General features: G+C 42.2%; 6 protein-coding genes across 10 annotated transcripts; 2 read left to right on the forward strand and 4 right to left on the reverse strand.

The window, feature by feature from the left end:
- Window positions 1-27: 27 nt before the first annotated feature.
- Window positions 28-1,327, forward strand: LOC105566077 (succinate dehydrogenase cytochrome b560 subunit, mitochondrial-like). The gene is made up of 5 exons (XM_012019792.1): window positions 28-123; window positions 202-258; window positions 493-689; window positions 787-929; window positions 1,106-1,327. Exons 1-5 carry the CDS (start codon window positions 104-106, stop codon window positions 1,208-1,210), a joined length of 522 nt encoding a protein of 173 aa, XP_011875182.1. The 5' UTR covers window positions 28-103; the 3' UTR covers window positions 1,211-1,327.
- LOC105566076 (replication factor C subunit 3) lies at window positions 1,300-3,937 on the reverse strand. The gene is made up of 5 exons (XM_012019791.1): window positions 3,737-3,937; window positions 3,230-3,367; window positions 2,789-2,951; window positions 2,358-2,676; window positions 1,300-2,028 (listed from the first exon to the last, which is right to left on the reverse strand). Exons 1-5 carry the CDS (start codon window positions 3,821-3,823, stop codon window positions 1,671-1,673), a joined length of 1,065 nt encoding a protein of 354 aa, XP_011875181.1. The 5' UTR covers window positions 3,824-3,937; the 3' UTR covers window positions 1,300-1,670.
- A 1,541-nt stretch (window positions 3,938-5,478) lies between these two features.
- Window positions 5,479-8,980, reverse strand: LOC105566078 (ras association domain-containing protein 8). The gene is made up of 10 exons (XM_012019793.1): window positions 8,599-8,980; window positions 8,037-8,147; window positions 7,586-7,891; window positions 7,283-7,406; window positions 6,895-7,130; window positions 6,658-6,819; window positions 6,409-6,525; window positions 6,186-6,325; window positions 5,801-6,108; window positions 5,479-5,700 (listed from the first exon to the last, which is right to left on the reverse strand). Exons 1-10 carry the CDS (start codon window positions 8,671-8,673, stop codon window positions 5,600-5,602), a joined length of 1,680 nt encoding a protein of 559 aa, XP_011875183.1. The 5' UTR covers window positions 8,674-8,980; the 3' UTR covers window positions 5,479-5,599.
- A 388-nt stretch (window positions 8,981-9,368) lies between these two features.
- On the reverse strand, window positions 9,369-12,515 carry LOC105566079 (60S ribosomal protein L13). Of its 4 annotated transcripts, none has more exons than XM_012019797.1 (4): window positions 12,435-12,515; window positions 11,622-11,780; window positions 9,832-10,081; window positions 9,369-9,723 (listed from the first exon to the last, which is right to left on the reverse strand). In XM_012019797.1, the coding sequence occupies exons 2-4, from the start codon at window positions 11,762-11,764 to the stop codon at window positions 9,457-9,459; spliced, it is 660 nt and encodes a 219-aa protein (XP_011875187.1). In that variant the 5' UTR covers window positions 11,765-11,780; window positions 12,435-12,515; the 3' UTR covers window positions 9,369-9,456. The 4 variants fall into 4 exon arrangements, with proteins under 4 accessions (XP_011875187.1, XP_011875185.1, XP_011875188.1 ...); XM_012019795.1 differs by lacking the exon at window positions 12,435-12,515 and adding an exon at window positions 12,257-12,396; XM_012019798.1 differs by lacking the exon at window positions 12,435-12,515 and adding an exon at window positions 12,145-12,240.
- Window positions 12,516-13,220: 705 nt separating this feature from the next.
- On the forward strand, window positions 13,221-17,280 carry LOC105566081 (probable leucine--tRNA ligase, mitochondrial). 2 transcript variants are annotated; one of them, XM_012019801.1, is made up of 8 exons: window positions 13,221-13,454; window positions 14,103-14,310; window positions 14,390-14,783; window positions 14,858-15,741; window positions 15,833-16,186; window positions 16,264-16,504; window positions 16,566-16,803; window positions 16,959-17,280. In XM_012019801.1, exons 1-8 carry the CDS (start codon window positions 13,239-13,241, stop codon window positions 17,163-17,165), a joined length of 2,742 nt encoding a protein of 913 aa, XP_011875191.1. In that variant the 5' UTR covers window positions 13,221-13,238; the 3' UTR covers window positions 17,166-17,280. The 2 variants fall into 2 exon arrangements, with proteins under 2 accessions (XP_011875191.1, XP_011875192.1); XM_012019802.1 differs by lacking the exon at window positions 13,221-13,454 and adding an exon at window positions 13,660-13,740.
- LOC105566080 (gamma-glutamylcyclotransferase-like) lies at window positions 16,887-18,897 on the reverse strand. The gene is made up of 4 exons (XM_012019799.1): window positions 18,504-18,897; window positions 17,860-18,158; window positions 17,306-17,410; window positions 16,887-17,116 (listed from the first exon to the last, which is right to left on the reverse strand). Exons 1-4 carry the CDS (start codon window positions 18,606-18,608, stop codon window positions 17,095-17,097), a joined length of 531 nt encoding a protein of 176 aa, XP_011875189.1. The 5' UTR covers window positions 18,609-18,897; the 3' UTR covers window positions 16,887-17,094.
- Between the last annotated feature and the right edge of the window lie 182 nt (window positions 18,898-19,079).

Below are 19,079 nucleotides of genomic sequence, written 5' to 3' on the forward strand. Positions count from 1 at the left end.
GCAATAATATAAAAATATAAAATAAAATAATACATCGTGTCCGGCGATCTGACGCGCTCGCTTATCAACCGCCGTGAGTGTAGTGCACTTAACGTCAACAAGTATGGCGCTGGTCTACACGAGGTATGCCGTAAAATTGGACTTTTATAGAAATCTGTTATTCGTCCCGTTGAAACGAAAACGATGTTCCGCTTCTTTCAGACTTCTCTGCCGGCGCAACGTCGATTTTCGGCATTTCCGAAGCTTGTACACATGTGGGTAAGTTCTTATGTAATGCATAACCTCGAACAATAATTTACATAACTGCAGTCATTCATGTAAAGAATGTCGAATGATTCCTTACGAAAACAGCAACGATTATCACGCGTACATTAAGCTTTAATTTTCTGCTTATTTAATACAAATTCCCACGTTTATCATGAATTGTATCACTTTATTTTCTATTAATCGCGTCTCGCTGTCAGATGTTGATAGAGCGTGTGCGTGTTTCAGCCCCCTCGCCGCCACGGTTTCCAAGCCGTTGCTCTCGAGCGCGGCGTGCGAGACCCACGATGAGAAGAACATACGTCTGAAGAGACCGCTATCGCCGCACTTGAGCATCTATCAAATTCAGCTGACGACGGTGCTCTCGATATCGCATCGCACTACTGGCATTATGCTCGCCAGTTACGCAATGTTCCTTGGCTTAGGTAAGACGCGCGATCCAGCTTGTACATTCAGTTCGGTTTATCAGCTAATATATGTAATTCAAGTTGGATACTTCTCATGGTAAATCTTGCGTTTCAGGCACGCTGCTTATACCAGGTGGTATTCCCTGCTTCATAGAAATAGTGAACAATTGGTGCTTACCTCTGCCCGTACTGTTCGCTGGCAAGACCTTACTCGCTCTGCCTGCTACTTTCCATACGTTCAATGGCATCCGTCATTTGGTACGCGACCGTTGTATAGTTGTATGATCTAAATGTGATCTTATTTAAAACGATTGGCAATGTAAGCGGACAATTATTGTTGTTCAACTTGCATTCCATTATTGTTCGGAAAGAGCCGGCACGATAATGTCATTGGTACTTTATGCATTGTAATGTGTATTTTTATAAATTTGCAGTCTTGGGACTTGGGGATGTTTCTATCGATTAAGGAGGTGTACAGCACCGGATATGTGGTATCCGCCCTGTCAATAATCTCCGCGCTTGTACTTGCGGCGATGTAAGCGTCGCACATTCGCCAGGAAACGGTTCTTTAAAATTAGTTGTATCAGATTATATTATAACTACATTGCATTGAATTGATATCTCAATATTACAGAATAAAATAATTTATTAAAACTTATGTATGTTTACTCCTTCGTACTCTAATTAAGAATTAAATATGCATAGTTTGTTAATTTTTGTACAAAGGTAGTATCCAAGCTTTAAAGCACAACGAATAAGAAAGGAAATCGAGAATTAAAATTCATAAACTCTTAGCACAATTACAAAATGCGGAAAGCGAGATAAGAGCTTGTACATTTACAGAAATAGTTACATGAAATCTATATGGCTTGAATTTATGCTATTTAGATGAGTAAGAAACACAATTAGATAAAGAATTTACTGTATTATATGCCCATTTGATCAAAGATATAAAAAATATGTATTTTACACATAGATCTAAAAAGTCAACAGACAATTTTATATGAAACCGTCTAAAGATGATTCAATGTATTTCTTGTAAATCACCATAAATCGCGCAGCGAAAGCTTCCAAGTGAAATATTGGTTTTGAACCACGTATCATTCTGTGCTGGTAGTCCGATGCGACATCAATAACTTCTCTCTTCATCTGATCGTCGCAGTTTTTTATACACTCTTGCAACAATCCTCTGAAGATTAAATCGCACGGTATAGCACGCGTTAATAGCTCGTAAAATCTATTGCGTATCTCCAGAAGCACTTTGGGGGATTGTTCGGAGACCATCATACTAGCTGTATTGCGTATGTATACTTGCCAATCCGGTTCCGATATCTTTTGATCGACAGTGAATGGATATCTGAAAAAGGAAAAAAAAACACCTCTTTAAAGCTGCGAAGAAAAGTAAAAGCTTGACAATTGAAGAGTCAATAAATTTTCATGTACAGTTTCATTCGTTAATGCCTGGACCTCAGTTCTACTACGATTCACGTTTTCATAATCTTTAGCCCCATCTGTACATCGACGAGTTTCAGGCTGTAGTTGACACAGCTTCTCTTAGAAGTGTGTGGTAGTACATACAGACAGTGTGAAACTCAGTGATTTGTATAGATGAGAAAAATGATGATAAAAATGCAGGTCCAGGCATTAACGAATAAGACTACATCTCCATATAATAACATTACGCACTGCTCGACTTTGCAAGCCTCGAGCATTAATATTGCTCGTCGGAGGTTTCTATTGCTAGCCTCAACCACCCGATTGGCTAATTCATCGGGTAGGGTAAGTCCCTCGCGTTTGCAAATCGAGTGTAAAATACTTTTCATCTCCGAGGCGGTTGGTGCGGGGACTCGGATTCGCACGCATCGCGAACGGATCGCCGGTAAGACTCGCGACGTTGAGTTCGCGCAAAGAATCAGCCTGCACGTGTTGATGTATTTTTCCATTGTCCTGCGAAGTGCGTGCTGCGCATCCCTCGTCAGCTGATCCACGTTTGACAGCAGCACCACTGTTTACGCAATGAAATTGTAATTTTCGTTCTTCTGTAGGTATTTGCGTACATACAAAACATCGGTAACGCCTAAGAATGAAAAATGGTCTAATGCCATTTTCTTCAATACCTTTAAACTCCTTCTGGCCTATGTCTATGTGATGCGTTTGCGCAGTCGCTTTTATTAATTCCATGACGACAATTCTGTCGTATATTCCTGCATCACTCGGATTTACTTCCGTATGATAATTACTGCTTATTGTCAATATTTCTAATTTCTTTTTAGACGGCGTCTGAAAGTGCCATAAAAATAACACAAATGTAACATTTTTAATTAATGTCTTATATTGTGCTAAAATTAACTGTTGCAATGTAGTAAAAGTATACCTTTTTCGCCCGGTTTAACCAAATGTCGCTTAATTTTAATCTTAGTTTCATTCACGTTTGTCTCTTTCTAAAGTAACAGGAAAGAGACAAAGAACGAATTAAGCTAAGCTTACAGTTAAACGACGTTGGTGAGATCAGGCCTTAAACAGTTTAACATAATCGAGACAAAACAAAAATTAATCACCTCAAACTGCATGTTTTCGATTTTTAATCTCTCAGCCGCAACTCCGTAAAGCTCTTTTAAAATACATAATATTCGAGTTTTCTTTCCTGCACCAGACGGCCCATGTACTAATAAATGTGGAAAGTCTCGTTTCTGCACCTGGTGTTTTAAAAAAAATTAAAATAAAGTAAAAATATAATTAAAACTGTTTCAGCTAACTCGGCATAATTCTGTAATGCATTTCAGCAAAGTTTTTTATTTATTTCTATAGTAAGAGCAATTTTTAAGTAATTGCAATTTTATTCTGTTGTAATCTATTGTTTTTCATTAAAAATAAATTTACAACCTATATAATTTTCTGTCTCGTGACTCATTAAATACATATTCAAAAAAATCATATTCATCAACTATTATTATTTCGTTTGAAACAATGTTATTGCCTTTCTTTAGAAGGCGCGCTTTTAAAGCCGGTTAACCTCTTAAACTCCAGATATGTTACACAATATTGCCTCGATTGCAATATATTACCATATTCTTCAAGTCCTCCGCTTGTTCAAGATGATAATCCAACTTCGCAAGTGTCGTTGGACGATATTTGTCAACCCACAAACTCATTTTATCGTGTTTATGCTCCTAACACAAGTGTCGGACGATGCTCCGAAAACGGCTGACAAAATTTTCAGCTATAATTGCCACAGTCGGTAAAGATACTAGTGAATTACCGGCGGTTATAAAATGATGAAAATTTAAATTTTCAAAAATCGACAAAGTACGGAGAATAAATTTCGCGAGGAGATATTATCTAAAATTTCAGGATTTCGGAATTTTTTTAAATCCCGAAAGTTGATCTGAGAAACTAGCAGAATCGGCAAAAAGGTTGTGCTATCTCTCTGAATGTTTTTCAAGAATTGCAATTTCGAAAACTTGAAATATCAAATCGCAAAAATTGTGTATGTCAGGAATTGACAAAATATCAGGCAAATATAATCGGCAAAGAAAATGTACTGAAAAAATAGCTTGAAATAAAGGGTAATATAAAATAAAAATTCTTGATTAAATGGAAAAGTGAAAGACTAGTTGTTAAACAACAATTTATAATGTGCAACAGATTTTATTAATTTTTGTCAGGAAAATTTAATTACAGGAATTAAACTAGAACTCTTCTAGAACAATACTATTATAGAACGCATAAATTGCATATAAATGCACAAAATACAATTGTTATTTTGGAGACAAAGATCATATAATCAATTATTGCACAGTTATGCTGTTCAAATACATTGCTGACATTAATTATAACATTATTATTCAATATTATAAGATATATATATTATTTTAATTCTAATGGCAGAACTACAGGTATACAAAATAAATGCGTGTGTTCTTAATAAAAATATCAATATGCCATGAAAATACTTGACATTTATATATAAAAAAATCATATGTTTGCGACACATATTGTCGATTTTTTATGCCAAAACCGCAAAATTGCAAGATTATGGATTGCATAAAATCATATTTGTCATATCGTATTATATATTTTTTAACATACATGAAATTATACCCTGCGTCACACAACGAATTTATACATCTTGAACTTTACAGGTTTTACAGATAAACAAATCCTTTTACAATTTTAAGCTTTGTTCTGGTTACTATAGTACTTTCAATGATTCTTTAACAATTTTACAACTTCACGGTTAAAATGGCATCAAAATTTATGCAAAATATTTTAAAAAATCACGTAATTATTATTACTAATTCCTATTAACGTTTATAATTCATCTAAAGAAAAAAAAATACAAAACTATAATTAAATCTATTATGGCAAAATATTTCTTAGCGGTATAAAGAATATAAAATAGCTGTTAAGAAACATAAATATAATAAGTACAAAATTAATAAAGTATACTAGTAATTTTGATTTTTACATTACTTCCTACATAAACTGGAATTAGCTATACATCTGAAAAGCTACATTGCTACTGATCATGAAAAGAAAATTTGCTAATGTAATGCTCAAAAGCAAAATAATTTTCTCTTTTCAATATTCATGTAAAAAGAAATGGAAAATATAATAAGCGCTCTCAAAAAGATAAGTGATATATGTAATAATTGGTAAACTTGATTAATAATTTCACAAGTTTCTTTGCAAATGAGACGATAGATGAAGATATATATAAAGACAAGAATTTATCAATAATGTGCTTAATAGTAATAATACTAATTAATATTACTGAAATAAATGCATAAAAGATATGACAAAAAATTAAGTACTTTTTGTACTTTACTAAACAATATAAACATATAATATTTTAACGTCTATAATATATTCTTTGATATGCTTTCTCACATATAAGATAGTATCATCAGGTATGTTGGTTTCTTTACTTATACCCACACACCGTGTGGATTCTTACTTGTGGGCACTGCAGTTTCCAATTGCCTTGGCGATCCTATCATCTTACGTGTACTTCCAGGTTTATGGGCACCTTAATAATTAAGCAATTTTATTTGTCAGTTATATAATGTATAATATTACATAACAAATAAACATAACGATATACACATGTGATATATACAAATACATACCTTCTAATAAAGATTTGACTTGCTCATCCGAGCATGCAACAGCTAAACTTTGTAGATTTGCCTCCTTCATGTCGGCTACCAATCTCTCTACTTGCAATTTCTTCTCAACAATCGCCGACTCCAAATTAACTACTTCTAATTTTAAAGATTCTGCATGCTGCGAAGCCAATTCAGTCGCGCGCTTAGCTTGTTCTACTTCATTTTGCAAATGCTCCACTTCACTTATTATTTTCCGTTCCATAATTTGCCGCTCATCCGTTTCGCGGCTTATATTGTGTTGTTCCATTGCAAGTTCTTCCATAACTAATCTGTAATTATGTATTTCGTGAGATAACAATAACAATTGTTACAATTTTATGAAGGACATTGCTCGCACTTTTTTTACCTAATCTTATTTTTACATTGAAGGAGTTCCGTCTCGCAATTGGCAAGCTTTGATCTAAGCAATGTTATTTCTGACTTGAGTGTTTTTTCCTGCTGTTTAACTATTTCGCTTTCTTCTTCCACATGTGCCAATTCTTTGAGCTGATTGACAGGAAATGAATAATTAACATCACAAGCGTCACAATATATGGTACTCGGACATGAAAAAATATAGACAAAATTACTTGTTCCTCGATGATACGACCAGTGGACTCAATGCGGTTCATTTCTTGGGAAATATAATCCATTTGATGCATTTGTTCCCTATTCTTTGTTTCCCAATACAATATTTCTGCATCAAACTGGAATGAGTAATGACTATAATTTATTGCATATTTTTAGACAGATTAATCGAACCGACGCCGATAAATAATTATTTGGAAAACATTTAAATATTTTTTAATTGCATCAATTAATCGAAGAAAATGTCTTACTTTTGTTAGATCAGCTTGTTGAGCATTAATGGTATCCCGCTGCTTATTGACTAGTCTTATAAGTTCAACGTATCGTTGAGTATAAGCAACAGTTGCCATATTTTGTGCCGTGACAGAAAGTGGATTAACAGATTGTGTAGGCACTTTTGTATCTTGAAACTCCTATAAAAGATATACATTGTAAATACCCACGCAAATAACCTTGAATTATTATTATATCAAGTATAGCAATGAAACCTGAATGAGATTTCTTTTCAGCTTCATGGAATTACTAGACGATGGCTGATCGTCTTTGTGCACATGGGGGCTTCCACTGCCGTGCACAAACTGCGATCTCCCAGGGCTGTTCAAATTCGGCGGCGGCGGGTCCCGGTAAGGTGGCAAGGTGCGCAGGCCGGGCGGCGAAGCTGGGCCTGGAGGCTCTCTGTAAGGCGGCACCTCGCGCACTTTCTTCTGCGACAAGTGCGTCGCGACTGAAGGGAAAAGGAGACGAATTAATAACGAGAACGAAAGAAAAAAAAAAGTCTAACGTCGTGAGAATCATTGCAGCAGATGAGGTAGAGTTAGCTTGAAATACGATTGTGTCAGCGTATTTAATGTAGGCAAATTAAATAGAATGACTCACTTTCGGCATTAGTCCCTCGCGTAGGTGAATGCGCTGGTTTTTGTACACTTTTTCGAACGTTCAAATCCTTGCTCTTCAAATGCGGCGTGGGCTGGACTACAGCTACGTTATTTTCCATTTGAATCTAAAATGACATTTTTTTTCACACGTGCACAAATTAATTATGAAGAATTGAATGTGGACAGGGTCCAAAATTTGCCCGAGGTAATTTATATTGAAACACTTATCATTAATAACAATTATCTGTGCGTTAATGCGTGTACTGTTTATGGCCTTTCCCCTCTTCTTTACTTGTAGACTTACCTCTGTGCTACCTTCTGTAACGCCTCCGTGAAACCCGCTAAATGTGAGGGATTTCCTGGTGTCTCTATTCCTTTCCAATCCTCCTGGCGTCTCGTCGAAATCCAAACTTTGAGTGGTTGACACGGTTTTACTGTCGTCCTGCGTGCCAGCGGTACCCGTTCCATGCTCTGGCAATGAAATTGGTAATCCATTTGGGCGCGTTGCATACGCTCGTGACGGCAATGCGTTTGCTTTGTTATTTTCCGGCGTGGAACGTCTCAGGATCAGTTGGACCTCCGACGAGTACTCACCCCATTTCATCAGAATCTAATCCACATAAATCATACATCAATTCTCCTCACTCTTTCTGCGATTACATTAACGTAATTCGTTTTGTCCAAGAGTTCACAATTCAAACCTAATTAATGCTATTAAGTAAATAAGTACAGGTTGTACAGAAGGTGTGGCCGACCTTGAGAGGATTCTCGTAAGGTGCTAGCAAACGCTCGTTGGTCCGCCAACGCTCCACCAGGGTGAATCTGCCCGTCTGAGCCGTAGCGTGGGCGAGCGCGTACACCACATCCTACAAACAAACTGGTCGTCAGCGGCGGCTCTTGGAAAAATAGCGGAGCGTTTACAAGACACGAAATATTACGGATACGAATCTTGATGATCGTAAACGCACAGTAGTGAGATATACGCCACCGAACTGTGCGACCAAGGGTGCGTTAGCGTTTCATGCACAATTTATATTCTCTCTTTAATATTCGCTGAACAACAAAATGGGCAAACGATGCACTGTGCGCATCGCGCGTGAAACGAAGCGCGCCCGTGGTTGTTTATTTATTTCGGCAAATTCGCGCGCGCGCTGCTCCTGTCGCATCGCGTGCTGGCGAAGGCGACAGGGCTTCTCTACAAGACAGTGCCCGATTCGTTGGATCTTGTTCGCTAGAAAATAACAGCTGTGCGATCGCGCGTGTGCACGTATACACACACCCAAGGCCGTGGCACAATAGAGCGACGTGGTTACGTACCTGACAGGTGGTGGTCTCGGTGACGCCGCACACGATGCGTTGGATTCCCTCGACCCACACCTTCAGCTCCATCATGTCAGCGACGCCGTCCGAGTCCCGGGGCCTCAATTCCCCGCTACATCGCGATCCGCTCGCGTCGGGAGACCGTCGCTCGTTCCTCGCCTCCGTACGGCCGCTGCCATAACCTCGCGGCCGACCGCGTACGTGCCCCGTGCGACGAGATCCTCAGCCCCGGATCGAGCCAGCGTCGGTTTCTCTCGACGCGACGTCGTCTCAGTCACCGTCGCGGGCGCGACGGCCGGCGGCGAATCTGACGCTCGCCGACGGACCTATCAATCTCGCCCCGACTTCCGACAGTCCCGACGTATAATTACCGAGGTGACAGATGCGCTACGGCGGCGACACAACACGCGGACGGCGGTCGCGTTAAACATACGTGCGCGGCGGGTAAACGATTGGCGCAACGCGACACTGCATGCTACGCTTTCTTTCCTCCCCTTTTTTTTTCTTAAATCAAATATGTTAAAAGTAATCCTATGGCTATTGCTGATCTCGAACGTGAAAACTGTTGCAACATGCGACGTGAACTCGGCAATGCAGGAATCTTCCCCTTTTCAATTTTTTACGTGTTATATACGTGTAAAAAATTAGCGAAAATTACCGAGAAACCGCCAACAATGACGCGAATACCCAAGCGAATCTCGGTGAAACCAATAATTTGTCTTCTCCGCTTCTATTGACACGAACTTGTAAAAAATATCGCAAGGATCCCAGGGGAAACGGCAATTTATTCTCCACTGGAGGAAAGTTTTATTTTTGTATATACATAAAGAAAAACGATGTCATATGTATAAAGAATTACTTCTTGGCTTTCTTATCCTTCGCGACTTTAGTAACCTCGTCGGGATTCTCTGACGCGTCCTTAACGCGCTTCGCACGAATGCCGACTAATCGCGCGTCAGCTCGTGCCTTGCGGAGGGTTACGTATGCCGACAATTTGGTCTCGTCCGGGGCGATGCGACGGGCCTTCGCCTTGGCGAGCGCTTGATGTCGAATGGGCATGGGGTCTCCCTTGATCTGAACCGCAAGCTTCCTCTCCTCCTCAGTCGCGTCACCCTTCTTGAGCTGAAATGTCAGGCGAGTCGAGTAAAGTAGAACGAGCGCGCGGCGTATTTCTCACGGGTCAGATATTCCCGTTAATACGAAAAAGGGGAACAATTTGCAATCTCGCACCTTCTTCTCATTCACGGGGAACAGGATCAACTTAGCCTTGTACTCCTTCAGGCGCTGAGCATTCGTCTGCAGAGACTCGATGGACTTGTTGCGACGGCGGGGATCGACCGCGATTCCGATTGTTCTAGCGAATCTCCTGTTCAGACCGCTAGCTTTCAGTTCGGCGAGCGTGAAACCCTTGCCGGCGCGGACCTTGGTGTGGTAGCGGAATGTCGGGCAATGCACGATAGGTCTCAAAAGGTTTACAGGCCTAGAACGAGATAACCGATGATACAAAACTACCAAGGCAAGAGATGAACTTTATCGTACATGCACAGTATAACAGGTCCACTCTCTCTGTCGGTCCAAATCCAGTGGCGTACATATTCATCAAACTACACTGCCACACGTGCAACTTTTCTCTCCATGACGGGACCAGCAAAGTGTCGGGTGCACAGAAGGGATCGACACAAAACTAAACAAATGACGGAGTGGACCTACTCCGTTTACTAGCTACACTATATTATACTATAGACGATTTTTGACGAATGTTTGATACATCTACCAAAGTGTACCAGAGTGTACACTCGGCATCATGAACGTCTTTTAATAAATGAATGAACTTAACGATCATTTCCAGGTGTAAAAACATTCGTGACACAGAGCGTACATTCTGGTACACTTTAGTATACGCATAATGTAACTAGTATGCCCACTCTCTGTCGGTCCTTTCATCTTTTCGGTCTCGATCACATGGTATTCCGCCGTGGTTTTGATATAAAATCCTGCCACACTACCACATATACAACATCCGTCTCATTCGCTCCACCAAAATAAATTCTGCAGACGCACAGAAAGGATCGACGCAAAACAAAACAAATGACAGAGCGGGCGTACTAGTTATACCAGAGAGAAACCTGAGAGCGGCCACACCGGCGTCTTACTCGATACCGTTTCAGGAGACTGTTTTGCGCGCTCTTACCTATGGTCCACAATCTCAGGCCTTCAGCCGTAAGAAATTAACTAATCACATACATTTATTCCCCTCACTCTCACCTGTAATTGGTTAATTTCTTATGACTTAAGGCTTACAACTTATTTAAAGCAAGATTGCCCTAGTAGCACAGTGCATTGGCTAAATATTGGCAATACAACCAAATATTGGGCCACTGTTTAATCAATGCACTGTGCTGCTAGGGTGTGGACCAGGGGTCACGCCCATTTTTACTTTTACCACCATTTCATTACGCATTTTCAGACTCTGCCGATAAAATTTCCACCTGGTGGCATGTCTGTGCTACGCACTCCGACATCTAATTTACATAAAATTTACATTGTCTACACGAGAAAAGTTGTATGCAAATATCATGCGGATAATTTACGTTAATGCAATTTGGAATTTTACAGCACGATCCTGAAAAATAGGCGTAGCACGGACACGAACAAAGTGGTGGACTTCATAGTGGCCGGCGTGGCCGCTCTCAGGCTTCTCTCTGGTTATACTATGGCATATGTACCAAACAATCGCCAAAAGTCGCCTTATGATGCACATATAGAGGCATTGAATACAGGGTCTGTTCTTTCTAGCAGAGTTCATCTTACTCCGTCCAGTGTAGATGGAAGATAAACTCTGAACTGGTGCAACCAGTTCAGCTAAAAAGAACACACACGCGCGCGCACACACATACACACACACACACACACACACACACACACACACACATACGCAGAGACATGTGGTAAACCAAGATTGTATCTGGAAATATGAATTAAATATCAATGCAATACTGATGCTTGAGGTATGTACGCACCTAGGGGCGACAGCGCGCGCCTTTTTGAGACGTTTCTGCTTGCGACGGATCTTCCTCGCTGGCTGGTTGAACCAGGTCTTGACGTATCGTTGCCAATCCTTATGGAAATGGCCATTTGGGATCATATTATTTCCCTTACCCATGGTGGACGCCTAATATCTGCAACAGAATTCAAGATTCGGCATTTGCACCACACGCCACTTAATATTAAAGATTTTCGTCCGAGAGACACGGCGCCCAGTAACTCGATTACAAATCTGTCCGATTTCACTGCGAAACGAGAGGTTAGCGTCCACGATAGTCTACGCCGAGCGATGTAACCGCGCGTGCATACAGACAATCCGTATTTGTCGTAAAATTGGATACTGATAGACGCTTTAGATTCTTGCGGACGTGAGAGCCGCGACGGAGAGAAACCAGGGGGTTCACCGACGGCATCGCGCTCGGATTCTAACCTCTTATTCGCGGCGTAAACGGGGCGCAAATCGAAAGTCGACCGTCTCGTCACGGGGACCGAGTGTACCGGGCGAAAGCGAGCGGAGATGCGGAAAACACGCGTTCCCGTCGTCACGTAGCGTGTAGAATCCGGGATGGCGACGCCTCGCGCGGATTTAAAACACACGCCGCTCACTCACCGACTCACGGACGCGAGACGAACCGGAAAAGGAGCGAGGGGCCGGCGGAAGTGGCGTTTCTCGGAGCAGCGGTCCCTCTCCTGGTCGCGTTTCCGCGCGCAACGAGAAACCCTCTAACCGCGTCGCTCGGGGATGATAATTAATCGCGACCTTCGGTACTCGAGGGTACTCGACGTACCGGTAACGGCGAGACGAACGATCGTTCTCGGTCGCACGAGCGGTCGATTTGTCTGCAGTCGTGCGGGCAAAATGGCAGCGCACGTGGCGTCGAGCACGCAGGCTGCGCGGGCAGTGATGTCAGACTGGTCGCGCTTTTCGCGCATGCGCGGCAGTAACCAGCAACACATAGGCCGCGTTCAGCAGACACAACTGTTGAGTGAGCGCTCAGTATGATTGGTTAATACTTTTAGATCCAGCCAATCATATTAAGAAATCATTGAGCGCTCACTCAACAGTTGTGTCTGCTGAACGCGGCCATTGAACGCAAAACGCAAGACGCTAGGCCGCAAGCAAGAAATAGACCAATCACAGTCGAGCGTTCTTCTCATACTTGACTGTGATTGGTCGATTTCTTGCTTGCGGCCTAGCGTCTTGCGTTCATTGTAGACGACGTTTTACGGGCGCACATATTATATTTTATATTTAAATTTATATTAATCATATTGTATGTGTTAAACTATGTAATATATTAATTTACATAGTTATATTACGTACAAGCGAAAATTATTTCCAAAAATTTTCTTTAAGAAAATTTCTTATGCTGGGTCTACAATGAGAGTCGCAGAGTCGCAGTTATAAGAATAATCGACTGTAATTAGTCAATTCAGTCAGACACATAAAAATTAACCAATCATAGTCGACTATTCTTACGACTACGACTTTACGACGTCTATGTGGACGAGGCTTTACGGGCGACTGGCGAGACATCTGTCTGTCTGCATTGGATACTTCCTTGAGCCTCGAATTCCTCGATCCGGCGCGCATGCGCGAAAAACGCGACCTGACACCGCGTGCGGACGAGATGCGCCTGAACGTGGTAGTCGGTAGTCGCGTTTATTTACACGGTAGGACTCCGGACTTGGCGACGATGCAAAGCTTGCCTCGTTCCCTCAGAGTGACGTCGCGATGCAAGATACGAAAGTTGTTGAATCACTTCTTCCACCGGTCGTCCCAACTGCCGGCCGCCAACACGACACTGGTACTTTTCCCGCTCGAGCATTTACCTCGATCCTTTCACGCCGGACGTTTATTATCGCTTGGCTTTTCAGTCTCGAACATGTTGTAAACCTCGCTTTGAAACCTAATCTACAATGTGCTCTTTGCGCCTAGGAACATTCTATTTTGTAAACGACGAAAGAATGCGAATCGCCAGTTGATTAGCGATAAAAAGAATCGTTGTGACGACTTTAGGCTGGCAGATGGTTTCTTTATTTAAATCCGACGTCTCGATCACACGGGTTGTGGTCCTTCTCAAGGGATTCAATGTAATCTACAAGTTTAATTACAGGACATTGCAAATGAAAAGTATACTGACCACAGAATAAAGTCGACGCAGGTCAAAACAGAGTATAATTCTTTTCGAAAACTTACAATATTAAACCGAAGTCAGAGTCACAAGGATTAAGCGAGAATAAATAATGAATATGTACTTCTACTTCCTAGAGTTCCAGACAATGAATATGTTTAACAAATTCACGCAAGTGGATAAATTGTATACAATTGTATACACATTTTTTTTACGCGTCTCGATTTGTTTATATAAAATAGAATGTTTCTAGATACAGAGAGCACACTGTAGATTAGGCTCAAGTGTCGTCGTGTTACTTATCGAAATGTTGTCTTGCAGATGTGCACGCCGGAAATGAAAAAGATGATGGAGAAAAGCTGGGGTGACAAGATCAACCCTCAGAAGTGCCGTGTCAACAACAATGACGGCGCCAAAGATAAATTTTACGTTCTCTCGATGTTTCCGTATCCGTCCGGTGCCTTGCACATGGGTCACGTTCGAGTTTACACGATAAGCGACACTGTAGCACGTTTTTACAGACTGAAAGGTAAGCCTCGCAGGAAGTCGCGATATCTATCCGGATTTAACAAATAGACGAGACACGATAAATCCTGCGCTGAATGTAGGTAAAGATGTGATTCATCCGATGGGTTGGGACGCCTTTGGGTTGCCAGCGGAAAACGCTGCCATTGAGAGGGGGATCGATCCTGCCGTATGGACAAATGAAAATATAGAGATGATGCGTAACCAATTAAAGATGCTAAATTATTCTTTTGATTGGGATAGAGAATTCGCGACCTGCGATCCGGATTATTACAAGTGGACGCAGGACCTGTTTCTACGATTGTTCGACAGAGGCTTGGCCTATCGGAAGGAAGCCTACGTTAACTGGGATCCAGTCGATCAGACTGTCCTGGCCGAGGAACAGATTGACGCGAATCAGCGCTCCTGGAGGTCCGGCGCGCTCGTAGAGAAAAAGTTGTTGAAGCAGTGGTTCGTCAGAACGACCGCCTTTGCAAAGTAAGTTCGAAAGTCTTATCGAGCGTTCTCCGAGGCGCTTCGTACTTTTAATTAATAAATAAATTATGTCATAGATCATTGTGGGAGGGTTTGAACGATCCGACCTTGAAGGAGTGGAGAGATATTATAAAAATGCAAAAACACTGGATAGGTGATTGCAACGGCATTAATATTGACTTTAAATTAGTGTCCAAAATTCCAGAATTTCCCGAGACATTGAACTTGTGGACCGATATGCCGGAATTTTTGGAGTACGCAAAGTTCGTTGCTGTATCCCCTCAAAGTGTTTTACACCGCGAAGGACACACGTACGAGATAGACGTCGGAATAAAGGGCTTAGACGCGAAAGTGATAAATCCATTTTCCGGCGAAGAATTGCCGATCTTCGTCACCGACAAACTCGTTTACCCACCGTGGAGAGACACCCGCTTGGGTATACCTTCGGCATCGATGGACGACATGAAGTTCTCGGATTCGGTTGGGATACCATTTTCCCGGCACTCGATACGTAGCTACGAACAGCAGCAGCAAAAGTTGGCCCAAGTATTCGAGAAAGCTAGAGAATGGGGTATAGGCGGGTACCCAGTAAGTTCGAGACTGCAGGATTGGCTAATCTCTAGACAGAGGTACTGGGGTACGCCTATACCTATTATTCATTGCGAAAATTGTGGCGCACAACCGGTGCCGCGCGACCAGCTTCCCGTGATGTTGCCAAAAGTGACGTACTCGGGTTCGAATAAGAAATCCTCGATCCACGATGCGAAGGACTGGTTGCAGACCAAGTGTCCCAAGTGTGGAAGAAAGGCGACCAGGGAAGCCGACACGATGGACACATTCGTAGATAGCAGCTGGTACTTTTTAAGATTTGTAGATCCGAAAAATACGAAAAAGATGTTTTCGGCAGAAAAAGCTAAGAAGTTTTTCCCCGTGGATCTCTACATTGGTGGAAAAGAACACGGTATAACCGCAACATTTTCTTAATTGCTGCACCTCAGCATTTACGTGTGTGTCTCAAATTAATATTCAAATATTAATGTTGCGTCTTTCAGCCGTGCTTCATTTATTCTTCGCCCGGTTTATGAGTCACTTTCTGCACTCGGAGGGTCTTTTACCATGTCGAGAACCCTTTAGACAGCTCCTCGTGCAAGGGGTAGTAATGGGTAAGACGTATCAAGTCGTACGTACTGGCAAATACGTGCCAGAGAATGAGGTGACGATGGAAGGGGATCAATACAAGACAAAGCTTGGAGAAGTTGTCTCTATGCGCTGGGAGAAAATGTCAAAGTCCAAGCACAACGGAGTGGAGCCTCTTAATCTGTTGAACAAATACGGGATAGACGCGACGAGATTATTAATTCTGGCCGATGTTGCGCCAACGTCCACTAGAAATTGGTCGGAAAGTAGTAAGTTTTGCAAAATTCAACCGTTTAAATGGCAATCTTCCTAGAAAGTTAACACGGCTGTTTGCACAATATTTCAGCTATTAAAGGTATAAACAACTGGCAAAACCGTCTCTGGACCATTGTTAAACAATTTAAAGTTGAACGCGACAAAATATCTCTGGAGGAACTGAAGAGCAAACCTACGGATCCTAAATACGACGAGCACGATGCATACATGTTTGACAGCCGCAATTATTTTCTCAAAAACGTGACATTTAATATAGTAGAATCGCAGCAATTGAGCGTAGCAATATCTCGAATGCAAGGTCTCACAAATAGGTAATTAATTGTATTACGTTTAGTAACGTACCTGGAATACAGCTCAATCCTGTAATTGCAGCTTGCGAAAGGTTGGCATAGAGTGCCTAAGAAAAAGTCGCGAATACGAGCGAGCGTTAGCTGTTCAAATTATAATGCTCGCTCCGTTCGCTCCGCATTTTGCTTCCGAGTTGTGGGCTATCTTTTGTTCCGCGAGGCATCATCTTATAAGCGACACAGAAGTCGACCTGAACAAGGACCTGTTTGAGCAGAAATGGCCAGAAATTGACGTGGATTATAATCTTGTAATGCACGTTCATGTAAGTATACATATTCCAATATCGTTAAAATATAAATATATCAAAGATGAAGTTGTATAATACAATCAATTTTATGTGTGCAGTTTTGAGTTTTTTTATAAGCTGTCTTTATTTCTTAATTTTTAATTCGTTATATTTATGTCGTACACATCTAGGTGAATAAAAGAGACTTTCTTAAAATGAAGATTCCTCGAGGCAAGCTGGACGAAATGACGACGGATACGGCGTTGGAATACGTGGTTCTCGATCCGTATTATCAAAAGTATTCGTACAATAAAAATGTCGTGGCGGTTAATTTTCAGTCAGAGAGAGGCTGTGACGCGTCGTTGTACATAACCATGGAAAAACAGACGGAAGATTAGATAAGAGATAAGAATTGTTGCATTTCGTTTACATAAGGCGCTAACAGAAATTATACTTGTTACGCGCAGAACTGTTTATTACGTGAAGAACAAAGCTTTACGTTCTTTATTAAGAGTTTATGACTCAATTTGTTGCTCACCCAATGCCGTATTCTCCTTCGTATTCGTTATGCGGGATAGTTTTCAAGAACTTTATGTAATCGGCGGGAAGACTGTTCTCCTCGGCCCCTTTTAATATCGTGCTTCTACACAAAACGATTGAGACAAGTTTTCTTTTTTATAACAGAAAGGTCGGAGATGCAAGTCGAGGGGTAAACCGCTCATGGCATTGTGGTGTACAAATTTTTGGTATTACTGGGCATTAAGCCTTGCTGGGCCTGCATTATGAAGATAAAATGAGATGAAACAATATCGAATTCGGCAGCTTGCACTAGTGCGCACTGTGCACACCAAGGCTTGTTCAGTCTTAGATTTCAGTCTTGGATATAGAGAGGTGACCGTGAAATCTCCCAAGCGTCTCTACTTTCTGAAAAAATATCACTAACATGTTACGGCTCCCTCGATACAGTACAACTTTCGTAATTATAATTTTGCCATTGGGGTGCATGATTTTGGCCAGCGGTTCACCCCTCGACACAAGTAAATAATCGCCGTTAAAATGATTTTCTTCCCAAGCTTGTCGTGTATCACGTACATGTACAACGGCGAGGGCCTCTTATCCATCGAATAGTCCTCTGGTTTTACATACTCCTCCGGATTGTTACACTGCTGGTACACTCTGCAATTTAGAGTCTTACCACTAGGGGTTTCAACGTTCACCGGCATCGCGCGGTATATATTATCGTGCACTCCTTCCTGCCGGTCTAACGTAGCTAAGTTGCACTTGTCCAACTCCCAGACTACGCCCCACACGACCGAATTCTCCGTTTCCACAATTGTCGCGGACGTTCCTTGCCATCGTTTCGAGTGACGGTGAAAATCCAGCCTGAAATTCTGTAACAAAATCTATATATTTATATTGCGCATGTAAATATATAGAAAAGTAAGAGATTAGTATTGACACTTTCTAGCTTGCATTTGCGAGCTAGGGGAAAAGTTCCCAAGTATTTTAGGTCTCCCTAGCTTTGGAAATGACCTCTAACGTTACCCCCTTCACTTTCAAGATTTAGTCTAGAATATACACGTGACGTATTATTATTTTGCAAAGCACACCGGCGTTACAATTAATATTAAAGAGCGCTTCTCCGTGTGTGCGCAAAGTCTGCAACAATATCGACACCGATATTCCGCCACGATCGGCAGAGAAACTTGGGCAGTAACATAAGGAATACATTATACCTTTATGCAACCGATGTCCTTCGCGACCGCAGTCGGATTGCTCAGACGTATCCTCTTGGCGAGCAAATTGCTCCCGTAAGCGAAGTACAGAAACGTGCCGGACATCCCTGGGGGCACCGTTTCACTCGGCGGGATTTAAATGAATGTCAGCGACACTCGCGAGTCCGCATTCACTGCGCGTCCTTTATACGTGTATCTACGAAAGATAAGGTATCTCGCGCGGCACAGTGACAGGCGGTTGTTAATAATAATCCCGCGGGGAAAAGGGAGCGTTCCGAGCGCGAGGCGCCGCTGCCCCTCGCCGTCCCCGCTCCGGTGGCACCTGGTGTACACATCCGTTATCTATCCAGCGCGCCGCGTTCACCGCCTGATCGAGCCCCCGCTCCGTTTTGCGCCGCCGCTCGTCGCCGAAGGGTCCGCGACGTACGGCGTCGCGTCGGTAATCGCGTCGGCGCGGCGATTGATTTGACGCGCGCTCGCCCCGCGACGCGCGCCGACCCGAGCCGAGCCGAGAGAGAGAGAGAGAGAGAGAGAGAGAGAGAGAGAGAGAGAGAGAGAGAGAGAGAGAGAGAGAGA

Source organism: Vollenhovia emeryi, unplaced genomic scaffold, assembly GCF_000949405.1.
Source record: "Vollenhovia emeryi isolate VEMERY1.0 unplaced genomic scaffold, V.emery_V1.0 DF939147.1, whole genome shotgun sequence".
Lineage (NCBI taxonomy): Eukaryota > Metazoa > Arthropoda > Insecta > Hymenoptera > Formicidae > Vollenhovia > Vollenhovia emeryi.

Excerpts from the sequence above, each read along its gene's own strand:
- LOC105566077 (XM_012019792.1), top strand. The coding sequence starts at position 104 with ATGGCGCTGGTCTACACGAG. Across the intron at positions 124-201 it reads ATGGCGCTGGTCTACACGAG|ACTTCTCTGCCGGCGCAACG; the intron begins GTATGCCGTAAA and ends CGCTTCTTTCAG. Across the intron at positions 259-492 it reads CGAAGCTTGTACACATGTGG|CCCCCTCGCCGCCACGGTTT; the intron begins GTAAGTTCTTAT and ends TGCGTGTTTCAG.
- LOC105566076 (XM_012019791.1), bottom strand. The coding sequence starts at position 3,823 with ATGAGTTTGTGGGTTGACAAATATCGTCCAACGACACTTGCGAAGTTG. Across the intron at positions 3,368-3,736 it reads CGGAGGACTTGAAGAATATG|GTGCAGAAACGAGACTTTCC; the intron begins GTAATATATTGC and ends TTAAAACACCAG. Across the intron at positions 2,029-2,357 it reads GAGGCTTGCAAAGTCGAGCA|ATATCCATTCACTGTCGATC; the intron begins GTGCGTAATGTT and ends TTCCTTTTTCAG.
- LOC105566078 (XM_012019793.1), bottom strand. The coding sequence starts at position 8,673 with ATGATGGAGCTGAAGGTGTGGGTCGAGGGAATCCAACGCATCGTGTGC. Across the intron at positions 8,148-8,598 it reads CCGAGACCACCACCTGTCAG|GATGTGGTGTACGCGCTCGC; the intron begins GTACGTAACCAC and ends GTTTGTTTGTAG. Across the intron at positions 6,820-6,894 it reads TGAAAAGAAATCTCATTCAG|GAGTTTCAAGATACAAAAGT; the intron begins GTTTCATTGCTA and ends TATCTTTTATAG.
- LOC105566079 (XM_012019797.1), bottom strand. The coding sequence starts at position 11,764 with ATGGGTAAGGGAAATAATATGATCCCAAATGGCCATTTCCATAAGGAT. Across the intron at positions 10,082-11,621 it reads GCGCGCGCTGTCGCCCCTAG|GCCTGTAAACCTTTTGAGAC; the intron begins GTGCGTACATAC and ends ATCTCGTTCTAG. Across the intron at positions 9,724-9,831 it reads TCCCCGTGAATGAGAAGAAG|CTCAAGAAGGGTGACGCGAC; the intron begins GTGCGAGATTGC and ends CTGACATTTCAG.
- LOC105566081 (XM_012019801.1), top strand. The coding sequence starts at position 13,239 with ATGCGCGAAAAACGCGACCTGACACCGCGTGCGGACGAGATGCGCCTG. Across the intron at positions 16,505-16,565 it reads ATGCAAGGTCTCACAAATAG|CTTGCGAAAGGTTGGCATAG; the intron begins GTAATTAATTGT and ends CTGTAATTGCAG. Across the intron at positions 16,804-16,958 it reads ATCTTGTAATGCACGTTCAT|GTGAATAAAAGAGACTTTCT; the intron begins GTAAGTATACAT and ends GTACACATCTAG.
- LOC105566080 (XM_012019799.1), bottom strand. The coding sequence starts at position 18,608 with ATGTCCGGCACGTTTCTGTACTTCGCTTACGGGAGCAATTTGCTCGCC. Across the intron at positions 18,159-18,503 it reads AGGACATCGGTTGCATAAAG|AATTTCAGGCTGGATTTTCA; the intron begins GTATAATGTATT and ends ATTTTGTTACAG. Across the intron at positions 17,117-17,305 it reads GAAGGAGAATACGGCATTGG|CCTCTCTCTGACTGAAAATT; the intron begins GTGAGCAACAAA and ends GACGCGTCACAG.